Genomic DNA, 19032 nt, shown 5'->3' with positions numbered 1-19032 from the left:
TGTAATTGAACAGCTTTCTCTAACGATATAAATCTTGTCCTGACGTTTGTCCAGCAAAGAGAAAATGAACCCAATTTATATCCGTCCGGCCTCATGACAAATCTTGGTTTTCATATTCATTAGTTTTCTGTTTGTCTTGAATCAAGGTGAAATTACAACCTGGTCATTTATCTCTCCGGCCGTCAATCACCCCGCGTGATTTGCTGTGTGTACTCTGAAATTGCTTCTGTCAACGAGTGAAGCCCGGCTCCTTCTCCTGCATCGGCTGAGAACATTAAGAAAAATGTCCTCTCAATATTGTGGCTGTCCCGGGGTCACTTTTCAAATTATCAGCAGAAGCCATCTAATGTATCTGAACATGTGCAATGTTTATACGACGGAGTGTCCATACGAAATAAATAGCTTTACGTAAATATGATCAGGAGACGGGAAGCCGTGTGCAGGATAAATGCCATCCTGCACATCTTCCTGAAGGAGATGTGGGACAAAACATGATGTCCTGTTACTCTATAATATCTAATAAACTATTTAGTTCAGCTGTTAAATGATCAACATGCCACTTTTCTCATTTGGTGTGTTTAGTTTCCATATCTTCTTTTTACCTTTTTGTCTTGATTATAAAATGTGTGGTTTCTAATAACTGTCTAAGTGATATGTCATGTGTGCTTTCTCTACATCTCGCCAGCGTCTTATTATTATTATTATTATTATTATTATTATTATTATTATTATTATTATTATTATTATTATTATTATTATTATTATTATTATTATTAATAACTATGTTTATTGGACATTCAACATAACAAGCAGTTATAATATAATTGCACTTGTAAGTAGGGGAATAGAACAACACACCAAAAACAGCGTAGTGACAATTATATATATATATATATATATATATATATATATATATATATATATATATATATATATATATATATATATATATATTTAAAATATAAATAAATAGTGACCGTAAAAGATAATAACAAAATACATATCTTTACAGTCTCCCTAGATGTGAATTATTCACATGCATGTTTTTTTTTATACGTACTTGAACTTCATAATGCAGCAAGAAAAGGACTGAACAAAGTCCAGAAACCTAAAGGACAGTTTGAGACGCTTGTACAGGATGTGTGCTGATGCTCTGCTTATACAAGGCTTCTGTGTTGTGTCCATGTTGAGTACGTGCTGATATATAACCGTCCAGTCACGAAGATTTCTAAAGCTTCTGAGCACAGAGAGCTGCTCACTCGCTGTGAGAGACGTGTTGCTTGTGAAGCGTTTTAACCTCCAACAAAAACTCTTTTAACCTCTTTTAGATTTGTCATTGTAAACTATGTTTCTATGGTAGAGCAATTCCCATTTTACAACATATTGTACATTATTAATGCACAAATAAAACCAACAGGAACAGAAAGTGTCCCCAGAACATCAATACGTGAAGTTCTTCTTTTATTAAAGTGTCTCAAAGGGAGGATGAAGTCCCCTCGGCCCACAGACATCAGGAAGTCTCAAGTTGTCACCCTCGTTTATGTCAGAGGAGGCCTGGCGGGTGTGTGTGTGTGTGTGTGTGTGTGTGTGTGTGTGTGTGTGTGTGTGTGTGTGTGTGTGTGTGTGTGTGTGTGTGTGTGTGTGTGTGTGTGTGTGTGTGTGTGTGTGTGTGTGTGTGTGTGTCAGCTTTCCCCCATGTTGGCCTCCATAAGTTTGACCATGTCGAACTTTTCAACAAGCAGCTGGTTGTTGTCCAATCAGAAGAGGCCACATATCAGTGGTGAATCAGAGCTGCCACCTCCTCATCCCTCGTGGCTGGTAGCATCAACTGTTCCTTATTCCTTTGCTTTGGCTTTATTAAAAACTAAAAGAATAAAATCATCACTAACTTTTTTCCTATTTGAAATAGTTAGACTCTCTTTTAGTCCTTACTTTTTAAATGTAGGCTTTAAAAAAGACAGTTAATTGCAATATTGCACAAAACCAAAACCTCGTTAAGCTCTTTTGTATTTTCCCAAACATTCACAATATATGGGAAATGTATGGAAATAAAACAATAACAATCCAATTTTTATTATTTATAAACGCTCATGTTCTGATATTTAGAGATTAAAACTGCACAATTAATGTAAAAGTAAAAGATGCTTCCAGACTGAATCGGTATGAAATAAGAGGAAGTTGCACGTTCATTTATGGAATAGTTTTGAAACTGAGATGAAAATGTTAAATAATGTTTAAAAATATTTAAATAACAAATATATAGTTTAGGTATGAACACTACATCAATTTAATTTGAGACTTTTTGGGAATATGTAATATAGATATTTTTTTCAGTGTAAACATTTAATGAGAATAATTACTGTAAAATGGTAATGACTTATTGCTTACTTATCTTTTACAAGTGTTTAAACTAAATGTGTTATATGTGACATTAATACGTCACATTGGAAACACTTCTGTACTCGCTGATCTCCACGGACTAACAGCAGTGTTGCTCTGCAGCCATCGAGGCTCACAAGTCTTCAATCCGGTGGAAAGTGTGACCTTTTCCTCGTGTTACCTCAGTCTAATTAATTAGTTGTTGACATTTCTAGTCATTCAGTTGAGTCGCCGGGGCCTCAGCAGCTCCGGCTGATGCGATGTGAGGAAACTGTAAAGAGGTTCCACTGCTGGGACCCGCAGCAACAATGCGTAGGTTGCCTTTTTATTCTATTAAGGCCGGCTTGTGGGTCATTTGCATGCTGAATTAACGGAGGGAACTAGCCTCGACATATTGCCGGCTGAGATCTGCATGTTTGCTAATAAGGAAAGCAGAATTAAAGTGCCAGATTCCTAGCTCAGTGAGACGTGATGTGCTTTCCCAAAGTGCAAGAGCAGAAGCGAACGGCACGTATCAAAGCACCAGTGGCCGAAGCTGACGAGACGGACTGAACTGATGTGGCAGCGGCGCAAATGGATTTCTGCTCACTTTAGTCTTTCAGGAATAAAGGTGCACCTCTGACAACTCCGCGAGGTGGGACTTTAAAACCTTTGTCCAGTTCTGTGCAAGTTTTATGGCATGTTTATTTCACCATTAACTCCCAATTGTAGACGCATTTATAAGAATTATTTTCTCATCCAAAGAAAGGGTTATTATGCAGAGAGTTGTTCGGATTCTTGATTAATATGGCAATTAGTCTCTGGATTAATTATTTTGTCTCTAAAATGGGAGTAATAAATGTCCACCACAGTTTCCCAGAGCCCAAGGTGACTTCTTCGAATTGCTTGTTTTGTCCGTCCAGGCGTCCAAAACCAAAAGCTTTTCAATTACACCAAAAACAGACCTTTGAGACGTTGTACTCGGCAGTTTTTACTTATAAAATGGACTCGAATGAATAATCAACTATCAAAAATAGTTGCAGATTTATTTTCCACCATATGCCGCTGGACTTTGTCAACCGAGGGATTAAGATTGCAGAGTTAACACTGTTTTTGCAGCATCTTTCTTTTCGATATCCTTCATCTGAACGGATATCTGACACTAAAATATTGTTTTTCACACAGTGGTGTCATTTGTGGTGAATCTGTGAAACTCGTGCTTTCACTCAGTTTTGTAAGACGCTTGTTTTGCCCTTTTGCTCAAGGCTTTGAAGATGACAGTTGATGATGGGCTTTGGTATCTTCTCCTGAAGCGTGATGGTGACTCAGTTTCTCCCCAACAGAGGAGGCAGGATGTGCTGCCCGACGTCAAACACTTGACAAACACAGATTGTGTCCCGACCTCCAGCGTGCTCGGTCGTGACCTCCCACCGCCCGGTCCCTGAGATGTCGTGTAGAATAGCGCTCCCTAAGGACATGTAAACATTTGTGTCAAAAGAAAGAAAGGAAGCGTAAAGGAAATGGATTCCAACAGCAAACAACTGATAGTAAATTAAACTAACCTTGAAATAAAGTCTGAGCAGCACCCAAACTCTTTGAAAAAGCACACAAATGTACTTTAGCTGGTTGAATAGTAGCACTTACTCAGACGTGTATGGATTTCTTCTCTTCCGTTTGTCAGGAACTTGAGGAGAATTACCAGCGGGCCTACTCTGAAGCCCTGACGGCTTTTGGGAACGGATCCTTGTTTGTTGAGAAGTTTATTGAAAAGCCGAGACACATTGAAGTACAGATCCTCGGTAAGTGCTTTTACTACTTCCCTGTGTTTGCATTTAGCGATGCCTCCTTCTTTTTTATGTTTACGTTCATTAAGAAAGCCTGATGCATGCTGGTCCGTCAACTTTGTGGTAAGGGAGGAAGAGAGACGGATGAACGACGACACAGAATGAGCTTTATCGTTTGTGTGTCTGCACTTTGAACATAACCGTGTGAATGTGTATTTGTGCGTGCATGTTCACGTGCACATTACTCTAAGTGCTTATGCAGGCTTTGTCTGTGGTTTGTTTGGGCTCCCTGTGCATGTTTCCTTGTTTGTCGTGGCGTAGTTCTGTGTGTGGTCACTGTGATTAATTGCCGTCTTTAGGGCAGGTAAAGGATTTTGTGAATTTTGTGAACGACCTATTAAAAGCCGTGTCTCTGCCAGCCTTCTGCTTTCCTGCCTTCCCTTTTCTCCTGCTTTCAATTGAAAGTTTTCCAGTTTCTCCACTTTAATCTTCATCGTCTTATTTTGTGTGCAGTAAATTGTGGCGCTATAATGTAAAGAGGGGAAAAGGTTTTCATGATTTTCTAAATGTTTTTAAGTTTAAATGCTAAGAATGCTATTTTTGATAAACACGATATTTTGTGTGGGCTGTACTTCGTTATCACACATTTCCCTGGCAAGTCTTTTGCTGGACTCCTCACATTAAAGTAAGAGAAATATGTGTGATGCACATTTGAAGACATTCAAGTAGGTTGTTGAAGCGACGATTACCTGAGGCTTCTGATTCACTGTTTTACAGCTAGCATTCTTGCTAGCTGTAAAACTAGCCTACATGCCTTTGACTGCTGCAGTCCCTTGGGATTCACACATGAGATTTGTGCTGTGTACAGATTGGTTGGTTTACAGATGTGGGTACAAGCTGCAGTGACATTATGAGAATTTAGTCTTAAAATTCTGACGCTGATGCTGCCGGTCTCTGGACGCCAAAGCTCTAAAGCGGCCTTTGATGGACGTGTCTCACACTGATTTTAGGACTAATGAATGTTTCTGATACTCCCCTTTAATTCAATTCAACCACTTCTCCTCACAGCCCTGATTATCTCGTAGTTTACTTTGTTCCTTCCTCTGTCTTAGTCTCACCCACTTTTCTCTTTGTCTTTCCCCAGGCGATAAATATGGTAATGTTATCCACCTCTATGAGAGAGACTGCTCCATTCAGCGCAGACACCAAAAGGTAAAGTCCCCCATTTAACCCAACCTAATGTTTGAATGTATTTTGAGATTATCTTCATGGCATTTCTGCTGCGTCGTGGTGACTGTGGGGCTGGCGTGAAACAAAGGTCACAGGCAGGAATCACCTGCGAGCACTGCTGAAGATACAGACTGCAGCGCTGCCCTTTTTTTATTTACGAAGACAAGCCAATTAAGCAACACATTAATAAATAAGGTGATTATATTCCTGGTTATGGCAATGTTTATCATAGATGCCCTGAGAAGCAGGGGGTAAGAGGATTATGTAACAATACCAATTAGCTAATGCTGTGTGAATGCAGCCGCTGCATAATCTCCACCAAACCAACATGCACCAACAAAAGCAGTTTATTTAAGAGTATACAGATTCCAATGGATTGTCATTCATAAGCCGGGGCTGTTTTCCCCAAATTTAACTTAAAGGAAAGAAATTGGATATTACAATATGACAAAGAATGTCTGAATTCAATCGGAGAGGAAATTGAAATTGTCATCTAATACTTAGTCGCTCAATACAAGAATGCTTTCATCAGAGGAAGATGATTAACACGTGTAATATTTCATTGCATATTGTCACCTCTAAGCATTTTCAATCGTGTTTTCATCACTTTCTTCCCTTTTTAATCAAATTATAGATGATAATCATATTAGCGGCTCTGTTCATGCGAGAGCTGCTGCTCTTTGATTCTGTGCGACCTAATCTGCCTTTGCCCTTAATCTAAGATCTTTTTGAATCTCAGAAACAAGAATAGTTGCGTGTTGGAATAGATTAGGGACGGTAGAGCACTGATAGGATATTTATTTTAGCTTGTCTTGGAAATGCTATTCATACTTGGAAAAGGGTGCAGATAAGATTTGATAAAACTAAATGGAGTTAAAGTTTTTAATATCAGACGTGGCTCACGTTGTTTTTGAACTGTATTCAATTATTTATTTTGGAAGGGTTGGCTTGTTTTGATGCAGTGGAATGAAACACGGCAAACCCCACCCACCCAGACCAAATGTGTCTTCAATGATTCACTCCATCTTTTTCTGAAGCCCAAGTGGCTCACACTTCATCAAACTCATGGCTACTGCAGGACAAAGTGAAAACAAATGATGGTATTTCCTAAATGCTAGAAGGAAACTGAAAGTCTGCGGTACTTCTGCTTTAAGAATCACAAATGTAACGTTTTTTAAATGTTTTAAAGCTGCAATAATTGATGATTTTATACAAACAATAGATTAATTATCTGTGTAATTTAGTAGTGATGAACCAATAGAGAATTATCAATTACCACAGTTTAGTGTCTTTCAGCTCCTTGTTTTGGTTTTATGGCCTGCATATGTATTGTTTCGGTTCACTCACTGCTCTCTTATTACAGTTTGACGAGGCACAGCAGCATGAACACAGAGTTTAAACAGTGAATCCTGAAATATGTCAAGCATAACATGAAGTTAGGAGCATAAACTCTACATTTTAGCTAATTTAAGACCATAAGCATGAGGAAAACAGTGCATCAAAGCATGAGATGCATCAAAAGCAGCTCTAACGTCCGAGAGGATTTGTGCATTTCCAGCCTCGGTGTCGGGCTGAATGAAGTTTTTAACCCAGATGCTACCATAAGTGTCCAAATGAATTAATAAAGCTGTTTACGGTGTTCCTGCTCCTCTGCTCTGACAGTGCTGTGGTCACGGTGTCATTATCAATAAAGTATCTTGTTTTTGAAGGTTGTTGAAATCGCACCGGCTTTCCAACTGGACCCTCATCTGAGAGACCGGCTCCACTCTGATGCTGTGAACCTCGCCAAGATGGTACGTTTGTGTTTCTGTGATCTCTGCTGTCTTATTTTCCTTTTTTTTTTAATATATATTTGCATGACCTGCAGGCTTCCCCCCCGACACTTCAGGTTCACGAGACCATTTCATTACACGAGGGAACATGCTTCTGAATTAATGGAAAGAAAGACCAAAGTGTAATGACAGAACTTAATCATACACAATGTACAGCCGTGTATTAAAACAATGTGAAATACTCATGTGGCTGCAGCAGCATGTTAAGAAGCTTATTCTTTAGGAAGCAGTATTTGTCAAGGCGGGTGTCGGCATGTTGAATCTGCAGAGTTTCAGAGTTTTGTCGGACAGGAGGAGTCATGGCTAACTGAAAGTGAAGACTCCTTCCTAGCAAGGACGCTCAAGCATTGCGGTTGTGTTTAGGAATTCTGAGCAAATTCCCAAAGCGATTCATTTTTCTGTCTATAATTGGTCTTCGAAACAATTGGATTCTCTCCAGGAATTTTAATGCGCCATCTACCTGTGATTCAAATGAGGGAGACATTAGTGCTGTGCCAAACTGTGAAAATGAAAAAGCAATTTGAAGATTGGTTGGCGATAGATGTCAACAGCGCAGACTGTGAATGTATTTCTGGAAATGAGTGTTTTTAACAGTTTTTGAGTGCATTTGTCGAGACCAATTATGATTATTGTCACCAGTTGTGCACTCTGCTTGGGCTGAAACTTCCCCTGCCAAGTGAAAGCTCACCTTGTATATCTATCCTTTTTTTTAAAATAGTTTTTTATCACAGTATGTGTTGCTTTAGGGTTGTTGAAAACTTGGCTCAACTATGACTGCATCACTTAAAAGTCGAGCCTCATCCCTCAAGTAATGGCCTTTTCCGGTAATGGCCCAAGTAGAGGAAGGTGGGAGAGGAGGTAACCTTGATGGTACTGATGGAGAAATGCTTATACGAGTGAGAGGTAGAAACTTTATGCGACTCTTGACGTGACCTTTGGTGGTGATCTTTTTGTTTTCAGTAAACAAACCACGACACTTTCTTTGCTTGAAGTGACAAACCGTGTCTCCTCGTGTGTGTTTGAGAAGTGACAGCATCTCTCGTCCATGACTTTCCTGCATATTTCCATTTGACGCAGGAGAGTGATGTCGCTCTGTGAAACGACAGCGTGTGAATGACTGGTAGCAGCCAAGAGTACAAAATGCGTGCACACGCAGCACACCTGTTTACTATTCTTGGGAGGACCTTGATGGACTCGGTACAAGGACACGTTTCAGCTTCATCGCACAGGCGCCGGTGTGTGTGTGTGTGTGTGTGTGTGTGTGTGTGTGTGTGTGTGTGTGTGTGTGCTTTCTGTTGTTTGCATGAGGAAGATTTTCTCCACTTTCCATACCTTGAGTTTAAGATATAGTAGAGTTGTAGTCAGATTTCAGTGTTTACTTCAGACGTCATGTATACAAATGAAGCATAATTGCCTGTATCTGTAGCATATTTCAGTTTCTGCTTCTCAAGGCCGTTTGCTCAATTTGCAACTGAAAGTGTAAAAAGATAAGAGACAAGAATCTCCATGTTTGCAAATGTTAATATTTTATATCATTAATTTAAATGCACGCACATAAACAAGAGGATGATTATCAGAAGCTGGAACAGACTATAAACACAATGTTAACATTTTCCCTAAATAAAAGAAAATCCTGACATTTGATCAATCCATGCAAATCATATTTGTGCACAAATTGCTTAATAACAACGACAACAATAATTACGGCTAGTTTAGAAAATGCTGAAGAAAGTGCAACATTAGTAAAAATAACAGAACATTAATACAATGAACCCGGTTCAGGCTCAAACTTTGTCCAAATAAGAAAAGATCTTTGTTTGATACAGATCCTTAACATCTCACACCATGATCATTTAAATACATTGTTTTATTAAAATGAGAGTAATGAAACCAAACGATCCTTCCCTCCAACACGGTTAATAATATGGCTGTTGCAAAATCAATCAGAAAATAATCACAATTAGATATTTTCCCCGACCGGTTCAGCCCTCTGTGAAATATGAGATTATTTAGAGATCAGTAAAAGCAGTGATTCTGACACTGGATACATCCTGCAGATTATCACCAGGGGACTCTCTTTCTCCAGGCCTCAACCTCCATTTCTCTTCCTCCAGACACCCCTCTCCTTCTGTCCACCTCCCCCCTCCTCCCTCCCTCTCTCCTGTCCCTGCTATGTGTTGTGATTACATCTCACATTGTGCCAGTCCCCACAGTGAAGGCTTCCACTTCAGAGCTGAACCCAGCTCCTGTTGCAGGTATCGAAACCTACTCCCTAAGCAACGCTGAGACTGGAATTTTGTACCTAGTTGGGTATTGTGTGTGTGTGTGTGTGTGTGTGTGTGTGTGTGACAGCCTGTGTGTGTGTGTGTGTGTGTGTGTGTGTGTGTGTGTGTGTGTGTGTGTGTGTGTGTGTGACAGCCTGTGTGTGTGTGTATGTGTGTGTGACAGCCTGTGTGTGTGTGTGTGTGTGTGACAGCCTGTGTGTGTGACAGCCTGTGTGTGTACTGTATGTGTGTGTGACAGCCTGTGTGTGTGTGTGTGTGTGTGTACTGTATGTGTGTGAGTGTAAGAGACGGTGCAGGGTGCCATTTATTTTGAATGTGATCCTTTTATAAAATAGTACATGATTGCGGTTATTCTCCACGTACACAAACACTCACATTATCTGTACATGTTGTCGTCGCGTGTGGCCAGTTTTCCATATTATAATAATAATAATAATAATAATAATAATAAGCTTTATTTGTATAGCACCTTTCATATTCAATTGCAGCCCAAAATGCTTCACAGCAAAAACATAAACATTTGTACAAGATTAGACAGAATAAGAGCATTTACAGCACAATAATCACAGTGTTGATGTATATGAGTGTGAAATAGCATTATTATTGTCTGTCAGAAGCGTTCTCACTTCCTGGAAGTAATGCGTCTGGGTAGAGCGTGCAGGAGGCAGCACATGACGGTTCGTGATTTGTCTGATGATATCAGCGTCGGCCTTGACAGACCGGAGTTCCAGTAGCGTGTGTGTGTGTGTGTGTGTGAGAGTGTGAGTGAGTGTGAGAGGGAGAGGGCTGTGCAGTCTCTCCTGCTTGTGCTTGCACCTACCAACAGACAGCACCCCAAAACGTCTCCCACTCTCGTAAAAACACATTTGGTGTTCACATAGAAAGATATTCTGTACAAATAGAAATGTATACAGTCCTCGTTTCTGTATGATGGTTTTATACTTTATTTTCCTCCCACACACACCTGCTATTTCTCGGCTCTTATCTGGCCTTAATGGAGACTCCATAGTGCTGGCACTCTGACCCCCTTCATCTCGCCGTCTGTGCGTATCGTCCATCTTCTATTATCGCCAGCCTCCATCTGAGTCTCTCAGAGAAGCAGCAGTGTTTGATCTCTCTGCAGGCCCGCAGCATTTCCTGATGGAAAGTCATAGAGAACAAAGTTGCATGGCAACACTGACAGCTGCAGGAAGTAGTTTGAGCTCAGAGTTGATATCAAGAACGAAATTGTAGATATCGTCAAACGGCCGTATTGTGTAATGTGCTGCTCAGCAGATTTTGTTGTTGTTGTTTACGTTGGTAAATGGTTTTGTTGTCGTCTCTCTTCCGCCCTCGGATCGTATGGCTGCCATGTCTTTGCTTTGTTGTCTTTGTATTCTGGGAGACTACTATTGTTGGCATTTCCTTTTAAACAAATGCAAATCTCAGCCAATCCTGATTTTAGTTTTTTATTAATAATGCATTGTACTACAGCAGCGTGAGTGAGGTTTTCATAATCTGTGATTGGACCACAGATTTGTGCTTCTTTGTTCACTCATTCCTCCGTGCTCTGCATGGGATCATTTCAGCCTCTTTTATATCTTTATCTGTTCGGGAAGAGACGATATGGGATTTTATCGCAGATTGTGATAAGAAACACTCGCAAAAGGTGGATTGTGGTGAATTTCTGTTATCAGAATAATCCTGAATATCTTTGAGAGCGACTTGAAAAGCTGTGTAGCTCGCTATCACGAGCCGGTTTGATTTGTTTCTTAATAACTAAATCTAAGGTGAATTGATTAGGTATGTTTTGTAACATATTTTAATGAATTATCGTGAATTCCAATTATTTTGGCCGAGATAATCATGACAGGAAACGTTCGTCTCGTGCCTGATCCGTTGCATGGCAGCAGTTTTATTGGGTAGTTTTGCATCTGCATTCGGTCGAGAAGGTTTAACTGCACCAGTCTGGAGGATGATGGCAGCAGAAGCCCAAACAAATGTTTCTACAGAAGTGCTAAATCTGTGTCCGTCAATATGATGACGCCTTTAACTCGGTCTGCTTTTTTTATATTCAATCCCAATGTCCAGATATAGTAATCCAACCTTGCCTTCGGCCATCTCTAACATGTTTCCTTCTGCACTGTGCTGCACTCTCCCACACTTTGGGCTGGTTCCAGTGAATGGAGCCGTCTTTATGTTGCGCTTGGCAGCGAGTTGCAGCACTATTTTCAAGCCTCTATATCGTGATTGGGACTTGGCAGAGATGGCTGTTGTGAAGGAGTGTAATCAAAAGGGAAAATGTGAGTGTGATCCAAAATGATTAAGCTTTGAATTGAAAATGAATTATTTGAATGTCTGCTGATTCGACACTTTGAGTTTGCTTAACCTCATAACGATCCGACATACTGTCGTTCAGGCTGTAGCTCAGTGAGGATACTGCGATCATGTGAACCTAAGGAGAATTTAAGGAATCCATTGGTACCAACATGTCATGCTAGCTGGTCGGGAAGTCTAAATAACGTGTAAACTTTGGCGAGGGACAAACTGGCATGTTTATTTCCACAGGGGTCAAGATATCTGGATGAAAATGGATCCTATGAATACTCACAAGTCTCCCCTTGACAGACTTGACCTCGTATAAAACGATATGTTGTGACCTCTAGGATAATCGCAGCCTCGTGAAACTTCACAAATGACAGACCGAGAGCATTCAGGGGATGTCTGGCTTTCCTAGGTACATCGAATATGAGCGGCTTCCAGAACAGAAGCGCCCGCCATCCAATCGGCAAAAACTGCAATTGTTACATAAATATTCAAATAAATCAAAAGTATTTGCCAAATCACGTCACAGATTTTCTGATGGGGTTCCTCAAGGTCTTGGTGTCTTGGAGAATTTAACCATTTTTATAAATGTTCAAGCGCTACATTATTTTACATTTTGCACCGTGTATACTGTAACTGTGTATCAACCCAGACATTATTACAACTTATGAGACGTAATAAACATGGTCATGTGTACTTCTATCATAATATTATAAGCCCTTAAACACTTACATCATTTATTTTAATTAATACATTAATTTTCTTACAGATTTCTGGTTAGAACAACTTGACACATGACTGAGCATCAACGCAAATGAGTTTTTAGATGTATATAAATTCTACTGGGTAAATACTGCAGACTTCTTCCCCACTCCCACATCTAAAAATAAAAGTTAGAGAGGTTAAAGCCACACGACGACATTAGCACATGTGAAGGACGAAACGCGTCTGAACAGGCCTGAGAGGTTGTCGGCTAAATCACGGGCGCACCTCATTAACTGTTAGTGTTTTAGCATCAGTCTAATTAGCTCAACAGTTCAGTGTGTGAGAGGAAAGACGAGCGTGTGTGTGTGTGTGTTGTATGTGTCTTTTGTTTCCTGGCATATTTAATGATGGTTTCACCTGAAGACGGCGAGGAGGCGGAGTTACTGTCAGACGCTTTGTGCAGCTGTAATTAGGAATTAAATCCTGGAGCTTGTGTGGGTGACGAGCGCTGACCATTGTTGCGTTTAACACTGAGTGACGCAGCTTCACCCACTCAGGGTTTTCTGGGTGGCGAGGAGATGGGGGGGGCGGGGGGGGGGCATTTTTTTATTTTTGGTAGAAGTTATCAGACAACATTGAAACTCTTCTCTCCTGTTTGCGCTCCCGTGAAGCAGGAGAAGTGGAAGAGGCTGCTGTGTTTTAAAGTGTGCGATGGAGAGAGGAGAACAGGAGACACATTTCAAATCTGTGTGCGAGATGATTTGAAGCGATTCATCATTTGTGGTTGAGTATTTTAGAGAACAGGGAGACATAATTTGTTTGTGTTGAGTATTTGTGCTCGTCTGCCGACTCGTTTTCCCACCATCCCCCGAGAGAACTGCTCGTCAAAGCACAAACATGTCTGCAACTCATCAGCATTGTGTGTGTCTGTGTGTGTCTGTGTATAAGTGGCACAGCGCTGCACATGTGTGTTTATATGTACATGCAGTGAGATCTAACAACACTTCGCGTCCTCTCTTCTATGTGGGCCGCGCTCATCCCCAAGCCAATTATTTCTTACTGGAGATGCAAATCTTTAGAAATGTGTCACAAATATACAGTTTGATTTCCTGAAACTGCTGGCACTGATTGTTTTAGAAAACAGTCGTCAAACGTGACTACAATTGTGAAATAGATTATTTATTGATGCACATTTGGCGTTCCAGTAGACATTTACGACAGCTAAAAATAGTGAATAAATAGTTCAGCTGCATGGAAGTACTTCAAATCAAATGAAAGTAGGAGTGGTTCCTTTTCAAAGAAGAGATAATGAGGCGATTTCTTTCAGACATTTCAGGTTCAAAGGTTTAAATGTCGGTTTACTTCTCGTTCATACCCGCTTAAGGAATGATTGTGGAATCAAATCAATAAATATGTATTTATTTAAAGGTGCAGTGTGTAGGATTTAGCTTCTAGTTGATGTCACACACTCCTTCCTCTCCAAGCGTAGAAGAACTACGGTGGCCTTCAGGTTCAGCAGAAGATTTACGCTCCCTTGCTTTTTCTTGCGCTTAATTATAAGTCTCTTCCTCCACATCTTATTCCTCGTCATCTTCATTCCTTCCTACTTCAAGCTGCCTCTCTAGAGCCAGAGTTTGGTTTGTCCTTTTCTAGGCTTCCGTAGAAACATAGCAGTGCAAAGAAGGAACAACTGGCTCCCTTTAATCGTGTGCGTCTTGAATGTTTGTAGCTCAGTGATTATAGTGTGAACGTCTCTGCAGCCTAAAATCACCGTTAATGAAATAATAGCAGCTCCTGTGTGTTTGTGACATCCAGAGCTGTGTGTGTGTGTGTGTGTGTGTGTGTGTGTGTGTTGGTCTTCACCATCTTGTGTGGCGTCCGCGGCCTTTTGCTCAGTGTCCTTCTGCGAACACGCACATCTGCTGTCAATCCACCAACGCTGATAAATGTGTTATTAGTTCTGCTGTCAATCACTTTGGTGACGGTGAGTGCAGAGATGACACGCTCGTGCCCAGACGAGACATGTTCGCGGTCGACACACACACACACACACTCACTCACAAACTCTGATTGACACTTCCTGGAGGTGGTCAGTGTATTGTAAACATTATTACTTCTTACAGATCCATAAACACCCTGCCTCTGTGTGTGCAGCACCTTTTTGCCCTGAAAGCACATTTTAATGTTCCATCAGAAAAACCAGCATTTGGAAATGAAAAATGTTCCACTTCTTTTCCACTTTTCTTTGCTCCCATTTACCCATTTATTTTCTGCCTCATGTTTTTCTGTCTTTCTCTATTTATAATTTTTTGTTCATCTGTCACTTTCCCATTTCAGATGTGTTACTTTTTAGTATCTAAATCTACAATTAGCTCTTTGGCTTCTGTGCTGCTCAACTTATTTGTTTCTTCTGCACTCTTTTAGTTATAATTAATAACGATGCCAAAGTAGATTGTAGAGACCAATTAAAACTCTTCATGACTCGAGTATTTCTTAATATAAGCAACACAATTAGATAAACTTTAGACAAATGACCAAGTTTGTGAAGTAAAAGTGACCTCGACCCCGTGTTGGGAACTACATTAGCACTAAGTGTTATGCGTACATTCTGCGTTTAAAATGGTACAATTAGTCCGGCACGGTGGAAATTAAGTTATTACTACATGCTTAAAAACATGCAATACATAGTTATGATTTCACTACAGGCACAAATATGTAATAAATAGTAGCTTTCTTTCCACGGTTATGTTTCTGCTTCATTCTTCCCTTCCTTTAGTGTGTGTGTGTGTGTGTGTGTGTGTGTGTGTGTGTGTGTGTGTGTGTGTGTGTGTGTGTGTGTGTGTGTGTGTGTGTGTGTGTGTGTGTGTGTGTGTGTGTGTGTGTGTGCAGAAAGTATGCAGATTGTGCTGTGTGTAATGTAGATGCATAAAGTAGTGCAGGAGGTCTCGCATGTCAGGGTGACATTGGCACTTGTGAGTCGACGGGCGCTATTTTGAGCGTACGTGGCTTGTCTCCTCATGCCTGCAGATTCCTCATGCCTGTGTGTACCGCAAGTGTTTGTCCATTCAAGCCCAGGACTAAGTGTGGTGTTGACATGGATGGTGCTTTTCTGTCTGCTGATTATGAACCCGAGTGTGTATGTACATTTTAAGATGAGGCAGGAGAGGCAGCGATGAGAATGTGTAAAAGGGAGGCACAGATGGAGGATGAGAAAGCAGCAGAACGTAAAATACAAAGCCGAGGGAGGATGCAAGAAAGGCAAAGGAAGAAAGACGAATCTGCTGTTAATGAAATGAGGAGAGTTTAAAAAAAACAACAGAAGACTGGGAGTAAACAGAAACCAAGTGAGGTGGTCAGAGGATGCAGGGACCGAGACGAGAGGAAGTGAGGGGAAGACAAAAGAGAGGACGTATTGATTCTTTCCGCCAGCTGGGGGGAAACTCAAGCCAACTGTGCTTTCTGAAATTGGAGCCAAGGGAAAGGTGGAAGGATGGAGAAGATGGTGGGGGAGAGCTGCAAGCGTGGCACTGTTTGTATCACATTGTGAAGCAGTACCACCAAGGAAAAGTGCATGCTTATGAATAATATATGGTCGCAGCAGCGGTTGCTACAGAAGCCTCAGCCTGCAGACTGAAGCTGCTCTTTCCTTTTGAATCCCGCTGCGTTAAAGCGATTTTAAAATGGCAATAAAACAAACTGATGCAAGTCATTTATGAAGGTGAGCGATCAAAACAGCACGTCTACTAAACAGCCATCTAAAACGCATCAGATGCCAAACAAATCTCAAATGATTAAGATAAACATCTCCTAAAGTACCCACACAATAACTCTGGGAAAGATAAAATGGCCCTGAAGGCGATCATGGGTCAAGTGATTGTAGCAACATGAGAGTTGTTGGGTTGCTGTAAACGGGGAACGTAACCTTGTTGTCTGCACCTCATCGTCCTCTTTCACATCAGGAAAAGCACAAATGTAATTAATAAAAGGTTTAAACAAGGAAGCTTACCGGGACCGTTAATGAAACGGAGCCATTGGTAATGTTATGAGCCCCACCTGCGCCTGTGTGCCGCATGTGTGCTGTTTTAAAAGAGGAAAATAATGAAACCGAAGCCACAACGAGACGGAGATCTCCTCCGGACCGCCTGCTACTCTACTTGTACTCTACAAACGTACGTGATGGAGAACGAAAAGCAAATTATCATAATGATTTTACAGCACGTCACTCAGAAACCAGGCGTAGCTCAGTGTGTTGATCACTAATCAAACTAACTGGTGAAACCTGCTTCCCATTCTTTACTGTAGACAGGGTGGGCCATTTAATTTTTTACAACATCCTTCGAGGGCCATACTAATTATTGAACTCATAACCTCTGCAATTTCTTTTAAGACGCAGCCCGTTCATTTCACCTTTCTTTTATGCTGTGCAAAAAAGCAACTTTTTTATTCGTGTATCTTTCTGTTTGATCAGAAAACAACAATCCTTTATTAGTCCCACAACGGGGAAATGTATCTTGTCATAGCAAAAGAACATATGAAGTAAAGAGGCAAGTACACAATAATTAAATAGAATAAAACATATAAGTACCAAGTGGTTGATAGAAAATAAAGTGAACATGGCAGTGATGATTGAACAGCAGTGGTGGAACAGTCTGTTCTTGGTGTGGAGGTCTACCTCTCTATCTCTCCATGTTTCTATGTTACGCTCTGCAGAGAGCTGCTTGTTGGGCCAAACTCCAGCCGAAGAGCGTTAACTTTATCCAAACGCACTCGTCCTTTCAGCTCGTGCAGTTCGGCATGTTTCGTGCTGGAATGACGATCGAGAGTCTTTTTCATCACCGCAAGTGCGTCCGCACAAACTAGGCACACTGGCCTTTTACGTCCACAAAGAAATAATCGTTCGTCCATTTCTCCTGGAAAGTGAAGACATTCTGCATCCAGCTTCCTCTGTTTTACACTCGCCATGCTGCGTTCACTGATGTCAACGACAGTCTCGTTTAATATTGAAGTTTGACATGACGTGACCACGTGATGACACGGTCCGCTCGTGTTGTGTTCAAGGACCCTGACCGTGGTCAGGAAAAACAGTCGGTCACCCGTTTTATTCTATTGCTGTCTAGATTTTTGGGTTTTCTTTTCTAGTTGATTTGTTTGTGTGTGTTTATGAATTTCCTCGAGGGCCGGATCAATTGGTCTCGCGGGCTGTACACCGCCGCAGACGAACACTTGTTAAAATATATTTATTTGAAATGTGTAATTAGTCTGCTGTTCTGTAGCTGCACTTTATCCATAAACAGTCATTTGTTATGGTTGCGGTCGACAATAAGTGGTTGGTGTAAGATGAAGCACACGGAGCCTCATTGTTTTACTGAATTCTTTAGTTTGTCTGATTCTGAGGTCTGTTATTTGAGCCATAATTTGACATTAAACGCTCCAGTCAGGATGTACAGTCCATTTAGTTAATCTCTAATTGGATTAATGAGTGACTGCTTGTGCCAGAAAGACATTAGTCCCCGACTACTGACAGGCTACTTTTTGGCAGAGGCTTTAGACACTTTAGCGTTTAATGAAATAATCAGCGTCACATTGGGGTGTTGATTCCCCGTCAGGCCTCATTTTGCAACCCTGAAGCGCTTGCACTACGTTCCTTATTTCACATTTCCATATTTAGCATCTTAATGATGTACAGTATATGTAAATAAGTCTACTGTAGTGCACGACTGTCCTGCTCCCTACCAGCTCTGCACTCTGAGGACTGAAAGAAGAAATGAGGAACAAATTTACTGTAGAAATCCTCCAACGCCGGCAGAGGAGTTGCAGCCATAATGTACTGCTGCATACAGTAGAAACTGGAATCTTTCTGATGAGGAGAGATGGAAGAGAATTTGCCTATGGGGACAATAAATTGGAAAGACGGGAACAGTTTTGACTGAAGGAGTTCACTGGAGCACTTTCTCTCTGTTCTCACACAAGTGAGTGAAACAGGAAACTGCAACGCTTCTGTTGCTTTGGAGAGAAGGATGGGAGTTGTCCTTCTCTGCCCTTCACCTCTCCTTTTAACTTGTACACGAATGCAAAAGTGGTTAATGAAACTGGAGTGGACATACACACAAGCGTGCATTAACACTCACTGGCATCAGCAGTTTTGCCTACTTAGTGTAGCTCCCTGATTGTGCACATGGATGAGACTTCAGTCAACTTCTCTCTCCTGCCTCTCTACGTTTAAGTTCACGGTCTCTGTTGTCAGCACATTTCTGTCCCTAAAGATATAATATCAAATATTTCCACATTAAATGTCTAAACATGACTTGTTGTTGTGTACTAACTTTATCGCAAATGTTTCACATTTGTTCTGGTCGTCAGCGTCGTCTGTCATAAACCGACACATTTTTTTCAACGCACTGATTAGATGTTGGTTCTTTTTAACTTTGTACTTTAACCAGATGAAGGATTTTATTCATCGGACGTCTGGATCTGTGCAAACGTTAGTGGCAGCCGAACAGCGTCCGAGAAACTTTATTCAGTATTTTCACCCAT

The 19032-nt window shown here is 40.9% G+C and overlaps 1 protein-coding gene across 3 annotated transcripts in view; it reads left to right on the top strand.

Moving 5' to 3' along the window:
- The window catches only part of pcxb (pyruvate carboxylase b), a 248890-nt gene that overhangs the window by 17874 nt on the left and 211984 nt on the right, over positions 1–19032 (top strand). For all 3 annotated transcript variants that reach the window (XM_029455184.1, XM_029455185.1, XM_029455186.1), the window contains exons 7-9: positions 4040–4157; positions 5287–5354; positions 7082–7165. In XM_029455184.1, the coding sequence (XP_029311044.1) occupies positions 4040–4157; positions 5287–5354; positions 7082–7165 (270 nt within the window). The remainder of the gene's footprint in view (positions 1–4039; positions 4158–5286; positions 5355–7081; positions 7166–19032) is intronic.

The sequence above is a fragment of the Cottoperca gobio genome, chromosome 18, assembly GCF_900634415.1.
Source record: "Cottoperca gobio chromosome 18, fCotGob3.1, whole genome shotgun sequence".
Lineage (NCBI taxonomy): Eukaryota > Metazoa > Chordata > Actinopteri > Perciformes > Bovichtidae > Cottoperca > Cottoperca gobio.
This window is presented reverse-complemented; position numbering and strand designations above follow the sequence as displayed.